Source organism: Lepidochelys kempii, chromosome 13 (genome assembly GCF_965140285.1).
Source record: "Lepidochelys kempii isolate rLepKem1 chromosome 13, rLepKem1.hap1, whole genome shotgun sequence".
Lineage (NCBI taxonomy): Eukaryota > Metazoa > Chordata > Testudines > Cheloniidae > Lepidochelys > Lepidochelys kempii.
In genome coordinates, this window is record NC_136392.1 from 17,653,407 (window position 1) to 17,665,595 (window position 12,189).

Sequence of the window (12,189 nt, forward strand, 5' to 3'; positions counted from 1 at the left end):
ATTTGAAATTACAAGAGAAAGAACTGCCATCATTCCTTCCCAAATTGAATTTTCCTACTTGATCATTTCCACAGCAACTCAACAGATTAGCATGCTATTAGAGAGACTTGGTTTGACTCTTGTGCAAGGGTGCATAGGGCCCAATCGTGCAGCCTTTACATTATTAACAAAACCACCACTATACCCAAAGTTATCCTTTACTGGTCATAGTCACTACTAACATACCTTAAAAAAAAAAATTAATTACCTCTAAATTCCATGTTGGGAACAATAACTTTTTCACAGATGCTTGTCAGGGTATTCTGATCTTCAAACAGATGTTTATAATGTGGTCTCTCACAAACTGAGGCCAGAAACTGGATTGCATTGCTTACCAACTAGAAGATAAAACAGACCCATTTTTAGCACAACTGAACTGTTTATTCTAAAACTGGATGGAAATATATAACAACTTACCAAGTCATATTTAACTTCCTGGCCTGTTGTGACCAACAAATTCCAGATCGCTGTGACAAAACGAGGCAGGTAAGGCTGGAATTCTTCATCATATTTTTGAGCATACAAAGCAGCATTATCACAAATTTGGGATTTCAGTAGCTCCAATAATCCAGCTTCCTCTTCATCCTCATAAAACATAACTAAAAACTCAAACACGCAAATTTCAACACTAGTGAACAGTCAGCTTCCAAAACAAAACAAAAAAAAGAGGGAATTATTTTATAATGCTGTTGTACTGGTGTTTCACAATTCTAAATATAAGGAAATATAGGAATAAATGGTCAGTTCTCACAATAGAGAGAAGTAAATAACAAGGTCCCTCAAGGATCTGGACAGGGACCAGTGCTGTTTAACATATTTGTAAATGATCTGGAAAAGAGGGTGAACAGTGAGGTTGCAAAGTCTGCAGACAATACAAAATTACCCAACATAGTTAAGCCTAAAGCTGTCTATGAAAAGTTAGAGAAATTTCAGAAAACTGGGCAACAAAATGGCAGACAAAATTCAGTTCTGAAAAATGCGAAGTAATTTATATTGGAAAATATAATCCCAATTATACAGACAAGATGATGGGGTCTAATTTAGCTGTTACCACTTAAGAAAGATCTTGGCATCATTGAGCAGATGTTTTCAGAGAACTATCAACAATGTGCAGCAGCAGACAAACAAGCTAATAGAATGTTAAGAACCATTAGGAAAGAGACAGATCAGACATAAAAGCATTACGTTACTATATAAATCCATGGTATGCCCAACATCTTGAATACTGTGTGCAGTTCTGGTTGCCCCATCTCAAAAAAGATATATTAGAATTGGAAAAAATACAGAGAAGGGCAACAAAAAATGATTGGGGTATGGAGCAGTTTCCATCTGAGGAGAGATTAAAAAGACTGACTGTTTAGCTTGGAAAAAGAGGCGACTAAAGGGGGATATGATCGAGGTCTATAAAATCATGACTGGTGTGGAGAAAGTGAACACGGAAGTGTTATTTATTCCCTTCACATAACACAAACTAGAGGGTCACCCAATGAAACTGATAGGCAGCAGGTTTAAAACAAAAAAGGAAGTACTTCTTCACACAACACACAGTCAACCTGTGGAACTTATTGCCAGGGGATCTTGCAAAGGCCAAAACTATAACAGAGTTCAAAAAAGAATTAGGTAAGTTCACAGAGGATAGGTCTATCAATAGCTCTCTCCCAACACTGTGAAGCAACTACACAAGCCACATTAAACCACAGCAGCGCTTTAACATTGCCAGTGTAGACAAGCCCTTACTCACTCCCTCCCTCTGCAAACATTTGAACAGAGGCAAATTTTATGGAATACTTACATCAGTCTGTAAAAGTTTGTTATCTAAAGTTAAAAGACTATGAAAATTTGTCATCCAGGTTTCCATGTGATCTTCAAAAAACTCAGGAAGATCCTGTGAGGGGAAAAAAGTATGAAAGAAATGCACATTTTAAGTTCATTCCTGGTTATATTAGTTTGGTAGCTTTATACAGTTACTGTCCACTGTTCATTAACAATTTATTTTATCAAAAAGGAAGATGGACAAGGACATAGGAAATAATGCAAGACCCTGGCATAGAGACTTCACACTATAGCTTCTATCTCTATTATTTGTTTGCAGAATCCACTTCAGGGGATGTTGGGAGTCGTGAGGGATTTTCCTCTCTGAAAGATGGTGGGGGAGAGGTGATTCATGGTCCTTTTTGTCCTAACTAAAGACACCCTCACTCCTCGCCCCCTTAGCCTCAAAACACAAAAGCACAGGCCACCCCTTTTGCTCAATCCTACTCTTCAGTCCAAACGAAGGAAACAGGAGTAGACTCCAACAGTCTAAGGGGTACATTTATCACATTTCAAGGGCCTGGACTCACATGGGTGCTTTGCATAGTATAGAGAGTCTAAAAGTTTGCTTTTAGCGTGTTTTTAAACACAGATATGCTTGTTTTATATCTTAGTGATTCTGTGGCAATAAAAAAAATAGTGAAATTATGCTGCTATCAAACTTAAAGTTAATAAAAAGAAAAGGAGTACTTGTGGCACCTTAGACACTAACCAATTTATTTGAGCATAAGCTTTCATGAACTACAGCTCACAGCCAGTTTATTTGAGCATAAGCATAAACCAGTTTATTTGAGCATAAGCTTTCGTGAGCTGTAGCTCACGAAAGCTTATGCTCAAATAAACTGGTTAGTCTCTAAGGTGCCAAAAGTACTCCTTTTCTTTTTGCGAATACAGACTAACACGGCTGTTACTCTGAAAGTTAATAAAATCCCTTCTCATTTGATTTGCTTGAGACTGTTTATAACTGTTTTCTGTCAACCCTTATTATACATGCAAAATAGTTTGACACTTGGGAAACAATGTCCATTGAACCTTTACCACTACTCTTATAATTAAGGTTGAAGACTCCGACAAAACCAGAAAAGGACAAAATTGACATTCTCAATCATTTTCATTATTGTTCACCTTACAATAAGCAACAAAAGCTTTTCAGGCTCCTTTATGCATCATGAAGAAGCAGAGTGGCCACAAATTCAGGGTTTTTGTTTTTAAGAGTCTTTTGCAATTCACCTGTAACTAGCTACCCTTGTATTTTTGTCCCTCTGATCTGCTACTTAGAGTTTACTAGATCAGGAAGAGAGACTAAAATTAACTATAGGTTGGCAAACATGTTAGTCAGTCTCAAGCTCTGCCTATTCCCTAGTGTAGGCACAGGTTACTGCTTTTTACCTTGACCAGATAACATGCGCCAGAGGGGACCTTAAATTGATTGTACAGCAAAAAGCATAACAGCTTGAAGCATAACAACTCTGGCTCTTTCAGAGCAGACCCAATAATTAGGAACAATAAATTAAGATTCACCTGAAAATTTAAACTGTAGAACAATTTTGCAATCTGAATTAGAGAAGAGAAGAGAACCTTCAAAGCACTGGCATCATTTGCATGGGTGCTGCAAAGTTCAATGGTGGCCTAGAAAAGAAGAAAGGATTAATAGGAAACATGAACAGAAATGTATTGGGTGTATTGCAAATGCCATGTAATGTTACAATTTTATTGACAGCACATTCAGAGAACTGATGATTTTAGTTCTGTCATCCTGGTTTCAGTTTAAAATTTAGTATGTTTCTATTTCTAAATAACTTGTATTCCATAAGAATTCACAAGTAAGTCAATTTAAAGTGTTAAATCATCCCTAAAAGAAGATCAAACAACTCTCAGAAATAATGCTGTACCTTAAAGAGATTTGTCAAGGGCTGTGCAAAGGCATCAAGGACAAGTTTGATTTCTGTCCACAGTTCATTTGATTTAAACTCATGGCGGTATCTGGCAAACAAAGGGAGAGGCAGGGAAAAAAAATGGTAATAGCACTTCATTCCAATTTAACTTGCATCTAATTATTTATAAGGAACTCTGAATCTTGAGACAAGTCAAGTCAGCAAATACAAGAACTAAATGCTACAGTTAAAAATGTCCATGTAAGGTATGAAATTCAATAACCACTTAAATAAAGCTACTAATCATTATAAAGTCAGTAACTTCAATTAGAAGCCACAAATGATTAACACAACCACAAAATTCAATTTAATAAGCAGAGGTACGTGCATTTTAGTAGAAATTCTGGAATCCACACACTTATCCGTTAATACCTTTTAAATAACGAGTGTGCAGTGCGAAGGACTCCATTAATGACATGGAAATCTCCACTCTGAAAACGATTCACCATTTCAGTCAGCAGGTCTGGCCATTTTTGAGGGAAGTCTTCCCTGCCAATAATGCTAATGGCGTCACTTAACTGGAAAGGAAACATAACCATTATATCATACCATTTGTGAATAGCATAGTGATCAGTACTTAAATACGACAGTTACTCTTGGGGGAATTTTGCATCACTGCTGGTGGCTCCTACCACCAGCTGGGTAGGGGAGTATAGGACTTCCTCTTCCCCTGCAGAGAGCAGCAAGGGTTGGGTCAGACCCACCCCCAGAAACCTCCCCACGCTGCAGGAAGCTCTGCACTCCACCCTGCGCTTCCTGCCCCCATCGCACCTCAGCCATGGTGGGAGGGGTCACAGGTGCTCCCTGGTACACCCAACCCCCATGCATTCGGACCCCCCCATATCCAGAGCGCCCCACTCCCCCCAAAATGCCTGTCTCCTGCACCAGAACCCCCACCACAGTGATCCTCACCCTCCCTGCAACCGGACCCCTGCCAAGCCCCTCCCCCCTGCATCTGGACCCCCACCCTGCATCCAGACCAACCTGCTGAGCCCCAACCACCTTCACCTGGATCCCCCTGTAGAGTCCCATTCCCCCAGCACCAGGAACCCCCCCCAAAGAGCCTCTGCATCCGTATCTCTCCCTCCAACCACCCAAACCCAGATTGCCCCACACAGAACCCTCTCACCCCACACCTGGATTCCCCCACACTTGGATTCTACTGGGCTTAACCTGCTTGCCTCACACCTGGATCAGGGCCAGGGCTAGGCATGCAAGACTCTGCCCCCCTCTCACTTGCTATCTTGGTACATATGGCATGAAGGGGCAGGGCCCTGGGGTGTTTCTGGGGCAAGTCCGGCCCTTGCACTGTGTTAGGGTCTGGTGCAGCCTCACCACTGAGTCCGTGTCCCGAGATGCAGGGCAGCTGCAGGGTGATCTCCCATCTCCATGCAGCCAGTGGCCTATGCTCCACACTGCTGGAGTCTCCACATTTACTTATTGACAAATGAAATATGCAGAATTTTGAAATACTGTGCACAGAATTTATTTTTTTTATACATACACACACAGTAAACTCTTTGGGAGACCCCAGAACACGACTGATCTCCCATTAGGGCTTCTAGGCACAACATCCTCCCGAAGGTCTCAGTGAAGCAATCTTACCTGTTTTTGAATTTGTTCTGGACTGCTAAGCATCAAGTGTACTATGTTGCCTTTAATAGCTATCCTGTCTGTTTCACATATTTTGTTTGGTTCATCTTCAATCTAAAAAGTAAAACATTAGTTAATTATGAGACATCTATTACTCCTCTGTGCAATGAAAGGAAAAAATACTACAAATATTTTTAGTTTTCTTTACATAAATTGAGCATGTTGCACTACAATAAGGAAATCCAGTGTAGAAAACTGAGTGTCTGCCAACATGTTTATTTTTAATGAGATAACTCTGCCTGTGATGGAACTATAATAGCAATCTCCACAGATAAACCAAGAAAATTAAATGCTTCTATAAAATTAGGGACTAAACTTTCTCCTTCAGAATTACTGGTTTGAAGAGGCTGGCCAGCCACCTCAAAATGGACACTTATAGGTGAATTTGAATTAAATTAAGCAAAAAGAAAAGGAGTACTTGTGGCACCTTAGAGACTAACCAATTTATTTGAGCATGAGCTTTCGTGAGCTACAGCTCACTTCATCGGATGCATACCGTGGAAACTGCAGCAGACTTTATATATACACAGAGAATATGAAACAATACCTCCTCCCACCCCACTGTCCTGCTGGTAATAGCTTATCTAAAGTGATCATCAGGTGGGCCATTTCCAGCACAAATCCAGGTTTTCTCACCCTCCACCCCCCCACACAAATTCACTCTCCTGCTGGTGATAGCCCATCCAAAGGTATTTAAGAATTAAGGTATTTCTCTGTTGGGTGGGTGAAGTTAACCTAGAATCCAGTGAACTTCAAACAATGAATAAGTAATTTCAAAGCACTGCCACATACACAAAATAAAACTGAAAACTACTAGAGAAAGATTTTTTTTTCCTAATCTGAGACTTATAGTTATTGACCCCTTGCTGAGCAGTAGCAGAACTCAGGGCCTTGCAAGATCAGCTTCCTATTTGGAGCAGAAATAAGTGAGAGTGAACCTCTTAATGTAGTTTGTTTATTTACAAGACGCATAAATCCTGTTTCCTTGAATAGGACTTATAATGAGCAGCACATAGGCATCCCCCTCTTACAGCAGCCTCAGGAAAGGTAGCTCCGCCCTGCCACCAGAAGCATCTTGTGCCTCTGACTCTCTTCTCCAAGGCCTATCAAGTCTAAAGCCTGGTCTACACTACAAAGTTATGTCATCATCAGCCATTTTGCATCAGCCTAGTTGAAGGTGTCCAATTTTGTCTCCCACTGACGTAAACTCTCCATTATGCCAACATAGTAACACCACCTCCCTGAGCAGCACTGAGCCATGGTCAACGTACTGAGGTTGACACAGAGTGAACGCAGACACTGCATTACCTATGTTGACCCTAACAGTCCTCCAGAAGCTGTCTCATAATACCTGAAACTGACCATTCTGGTTACAATTGTGAATTCCCCTGCCCAGGCATCAGAGAGACCGGAAGCACCCACCCCCCGTTAAAGCCCTTCAAATTTTTGAAATGTCTTTTCCTGATTGTCCATCTTGGTGAGGACAACTACCAGTTTTCCATTGTTCTGGACAACTGCCCAGCTCACCACATCAGCTACATGCTCCAGACATGCCCCAGCCAGGAGCAGACAGGATTGGATTTCCTGGGCCTGTGAGCACACTGTGCAGTCACAGCTACAGACCATCCATAGAAACATGGACGTCTATAAGCAGATTGCATAGGGGAGGCAGAAGGGGTATGACAGGAAGCAGTTTCAAAGCAAAGAAATGGCGGAAGACATACCAGAAGGCCAAGGAAGCCAACAGTCGATTCAGTGCCAAGCTGAAGACCTGCCACTTTTATAAAGAGCTGCATGCCATACTTGGTGGATACTCCACCACCATCCCACACTTCCCCATGGATACCACTGAGAAGCCCAAATCACAGGCCCCTGATATGAACAGCAAGGATGAGGATGATGACAGGGGACATGCAACTGGAGGGGCGGGGAGAGGGTGTGTCCAGCTATGCCACAAGCCAGGACCTAATTGAGACTTCACTGCAGTGCAGGCAGTTGAGCAAAGACAAGCCCATGCCTGCGTAAAAATGGTGCCAGTATTCAGTGCCATTGCCCTATACTCATAATTTTATGCAACCGAGCAATTCCCCCCTTCATTTCCCTCATCCCTGGCAGGGCATACCATAGCTGAAGCTGTGAGTGGCGTTGCGCACAAACACGCTGAAGCACGAATGTCAACCTCTTGTTTAACATTTTAGGGGAGCAAGGGAAGGGAGTTCTGAATCTTAACTTTAGTTTTCCATTGTGACTATACTGAAAAAGGTACCTCTGTGTGTTTTATCTGTAGCTGCTGCAGTTGCAGCAATCAGGGGTTTCCCTTCCACACCAGGGGAGCGTCTGAGCCAGAGAAGGAAGAGAAAGTGGAGGACTTGGGACAACATTTTCAGCAAGATCTTGCAACCATCAGACTGTGAACTGAGGACCTGGAGGATGAATATTGCAAAACTGTAGGGAGATGGAAAGATCAGACAGGAGAAGGGCCCAGGAGTTGGTGAGGGAGATGCACCAGGTCAGAAAGGGGCTTCTCTGGCAACAAACACAGATGCTGCAGACTCTTCTGGACCTAATGGTTCTACAATCCAGGCTCACCTCCCGCTGAAGTCCATGGAGAACTCCAGTATACCCCACATTCCACGTGGCATCAGGGGCCACATTCCTACCCCTACTGCTTCACACTGGGGGACATTAAAGACAACCACAACTTCACATACACTGACCTGTTAAGAGCCACGACTGCTGTATGTGAAGCTAAAATGGACATGAATGTTCCTTCCCCTTCTTTAAGCTCTGTTCCACGAGTCTATTAAGGTTTTAATGCACTTAGTTTTCATTGGCACAGAATTTTTTTTTTTAAGTGTTTTCATTTACTCAAGAAAACAGTATTGTTTGGAAAATAATTCATCTTTGTTAGTTTCCAACATATGCTGCAGAATACCCGACTGTACTGAAAGCACACACTTTAGTTGTTATTATACATTGTAACAGAATTCACAGGATCAGTGAACAAAGTGTAATCATCAGACATGTACCAAGCACGACACAATTTGTAACAAGCCCCCAAACTATAGGGCCAGGTAGAGCACTATACACCACAAAGCATTACTGTGGCTTGCTGTTAATGTGCTCTTTCAAAGCCTCCCTGAGCTATATAGCTCCAAGCTGAGGTCTTCTGACAGCCCTTACGTCTGGCTGCTCAAACTCAGCGGACAGCTACTGCACCTCTGCCCTCTACCCCAGCAACTACTATTCCCCCTTTGCTTCACAGATATTATATAGGACACAACAGGCAGCTATGACTATTGGGATATTTTTCTTCCCGAGATTAACTTTCGTGAACACCAGTTCCCTTTCAGTCTACCAAAAGCACATTCATTCAACTGTCATTCTCCAACTGCTGAGCCAGTAGTTGAATCTTTTCTTGGTGCTGTTGAGATGGCAAGTATATGGCTTCATGAACAGGGGAGTAAAGAATAGGCTGGGTCCCTCAGGATCAGTATTGGCATTTCAACATCCCTAATGGTAATCTGCCGATCGGGAAAGAGCCCCTGCTTGTAGCTTTCTGAACAGTCCTGTGCTGTTAAAGATGCAAGTGTCATGCACCGTCCCTGACCAGCCAACACTGATGTCAGTGAAGCGTCCCTAGTGATCCACCAACGCTTGCATAACCATTGAAAAATAGCCCTTTCTCATGATGTACTCTGTGGCTAAGTGGTCTGGTGCCAAAATAGACACATGCATGCCGTCTGTTGCTCCACTGCAGTTCAGGAAACCTCCAGCTGCAAATCCACGCATTATGTCCCGCACGCTGCCGAGAGTTACAGTCCTGTGTAGCGGGAGACGATTAATGGCCCTGCACACTTGCATGACAACAATCCCCAAAGTGGATTTTTCAACTCCAAAATGACTTTGCAATGACGCAATCTGGCATTGCAAGTTTCCACAGTGTGATCACCACTCACTTCTCCACTGTCAGTGCAGCTCTCATTCTTGTGTCACGGCTCTGGAGGGCTGGGGCAAGCTCAGCACACAGATCCAGGAATGTGGCCTTGCACATCCAAACATTCTGCGGCCAGTGCTCATCATCCCAAGCCTGCATTACAATGCGATCCCATTAGTCAGGACCAGAAGCAGTGCTCCACCACTGGCACCTGCTCCACATACACCAAAAATAATCTTGAACTAGTTCTCACTATGTCCCACAGCAATCTGCTCCTCACAAAATCATCAAGTTCTCCACCGCTCTTCAAATACCAGAGGATTATGTGTCCTATGCCTGCAATACTCACGACAATAGTTCAGAGCTGTGCATGCTCCTGTCAGAGATGGTGGACAGCAACAAGTTCCACGTGGGGTCATGGGATTTTCAAAACAGGCATGAAAATTATGGGATAGAGATGGCATTATGGGGTAGAGAAAGTCGTATGATGAGAACTTGAACCCCACAGTCCCAGTCACCCCTGCGTGACTCACACCCCACCATGAAATGCCAAAACTTTCCAAAACATAGGGCACTTAACGATGGGGAGCTGCACACTGGGTTACCTACCCATGGAGCACCGCATCGTTCATCGAAACAAGCATTCCTGGCGCATACGTGAAGCGCTGACATAAGGAGCCAAGTGTGCATTTGCACAAGTGATAGACTAACTGTGGCACCTTTATGCAAGCATAACTTGTGTCAATAAAAGTTTGTAGTGCAGACGTGACCTATGTGCTTGATAAACTCTTTTTCCTCCCCCAGCCCTTGAGCTTTATACCTCAGAGATACCTAGCCCAAGGCTGCTCACTAAGACCACATGGCCTAGAAAGGTGAACCTGGGCACATACTCTGTACAGCTGCTCTGCAACACAAGTGAATCCCAGCATTTCAATTGCCAGACAAAGGGAGTACTTGAACCCACATGGCATCCTTAATGACTCTTTGGATGCACCTACTACATGGCATCTTTATCCTGAGTGCTTGTAATAATTAGGAAACCATTGGCACCTTTTGGTATAACTGTATGCTGGGTACTAATTATGACAACAAATGCAAGGTTTCATATAAAGAAGTGTGATATGACAGCGTCCATTTAAATTGTTGTAAGACAGACACCAAAGGCCTTCAATTTTACATCACTAATATAGTCATCCCATTTGTAACGGAAAATTCACATTCTGATTTGACAGCTAGTTTGTGTTAATCCTAAAGCATTTTTTCCAGCATTATAAAATTTATACTTTGAAGATTTTCAGACACACAAATGACAGTTAGGCATCTAACTCCCATTAACTTTCAGTGGGAATTCAGCATTTAGCTGCCAGGTATACCTACAAAAATCTCCCCACATTGCCAGGGTTGATAGGTCCCAAATGTAGTTTTATTCACAAATTAAATTTCACTACAGCTGAATATTTTGAACAAAGAACGCTCCAGGATCTCCAAAATAAGAACAATTTTAAGTTCCAACATCCCTGTAAGTGAGAGACTAAAACGATATAATGCCCATGTGTGGACACTCTTTAAACTGGTTAGCTTAAGTCAGTTACAACCTGACCTAAGCTAAACTGATTTAAAGAGCGTCTGCATACAAAATTCTTTTGGTTTATATCAATTGGTTTACAAAAAAAATAATCACACCTTTAGTTGAAATGAAGCAACTTTGTGTTTAGACCAGGCTTGCACTACTGTCTTCTGTATTTTTTGCAGAAATGTAAATGTCAAATGCTATATTCTTCCTTCACCATTTCATTATCCTGCTCTATTCTCATGATTCAGCAGGGGAGTGAAATTAACAAGAATCCTACCGTCTTCTCTCAGGCTTCAAGAACCCAAATGTTGTCAATTCCTATCCTATCAATAAGTCAAGATCCTTACTTGTTTTCTGAACAATCCATCTATTATCTCTCAAAGCACGAGTATGCAACATTCTCCATGATTACTGTTCACATAAGAATAGTTTACTGCGAGACCTTATATTACATTTTATTACAACTATTCACCAAAATACCTACAATTCTCCAGTTTCTTTTAATATAATTCTTGAAAGTTACAGAGGCACAGACTTTGATGACATTATCTTGCGACTTTTCCAGCAGCGTTAAGAGTAACAATGGGTAATTCTGGTTTCCTTCAACTGATTCGAGAAACTTCTCCGCTGTAAGATAATATGCTAAATTTAACAAAAAATGCATTAGCTTTTACACAGAGCCCTATCATTCTTCAACATTGAAATAGAAAACAAAGCACCATTTAGTAATTAGACTAAATTCATGAGTGTGTGTCTCAAGAAGAGAAGTATGTAAATAGAATGCATTTTTATTTCAACACAAATTGACAAATATTAAGTAATAGTGGTGCTAGAGCGTTTCCCAAAAGTTTTGAATGCAGAGCGAGCTGTGGAAATATTGCATCCTCACCATTTCTAAAAAGCCATGAACTCCCAGCAGCAAATCCCAGATTTTTAATTAGCATTATCCATGTTTGGAAATAGCATTTGCTTCTTTTCATTAACAACCATATGAAGATATATAAGATAATTTGAAATTAGGAAAAGAAGGGAAATGGAACAGAAGGAAAACAGGGAGAAGAGTTATGGATAGCTTTTATTTACACACTTTGTCACAGGTTCCTTAAAAGACTCAACTCCTTTAGAAACTAACCCAAAACAGTTTAAGGCAGGAAAAAGATCACATCTAATAAACTGCAGTGGCAGTTCAGGCAGACAGAAGAGCTAAGCAGATACTATGCACAGGACTGGCTCTAGGCACC

The 12,189-nt window shown here is 41.7% G+C and overlaps 1 protein-coding gene across 4 annotated transcripts in view; it reads right to left on the bottom strand.

Annotated features, from left to right (window-relative positions):
* CSE1L (chromosome segregation 1 like) overlaps positions 1-12,189 on the bottom strand; it is a 35,069-nt gene that overhangs the window by 15,972 nt on the left and 6,908 nt on the right. For all 4 annotated transcript variants that reach the window (XM_073309483.1, XM_073309481.2, XM_073309484.1 and 1 more), the window contains 8 exons: positions 11,433-11,575; positions 5,391-5,492; positions 4,158-4,303; positions 3,744-3,834; positions 3,373-3,480; positions 1,832-1,924; positions 457-624; positions 248-377 (listed from right to left, as the gene is read on the bottom strand). In XM_073309483.1, the coding sequence (XP_073165584.1) occupies positions 248-377; positions 457-624; positions 1,832-1,924; positions 3,373-3,480; positions 3,744-3,834; positions 4,158-4,303; positions 5,391-5,492; positions 11,433-11,575 (981 nt within the window). The remainder of the gene's footprint in view (positions 1-247; positions 378-456; positions 625-1,831; positions 1,925-3,372; positions 3,481-3,743; positions 3,835-4,157; positions 4,304-5,390; positions 5,493-11,432; positions 11,576-12,189) is intronic.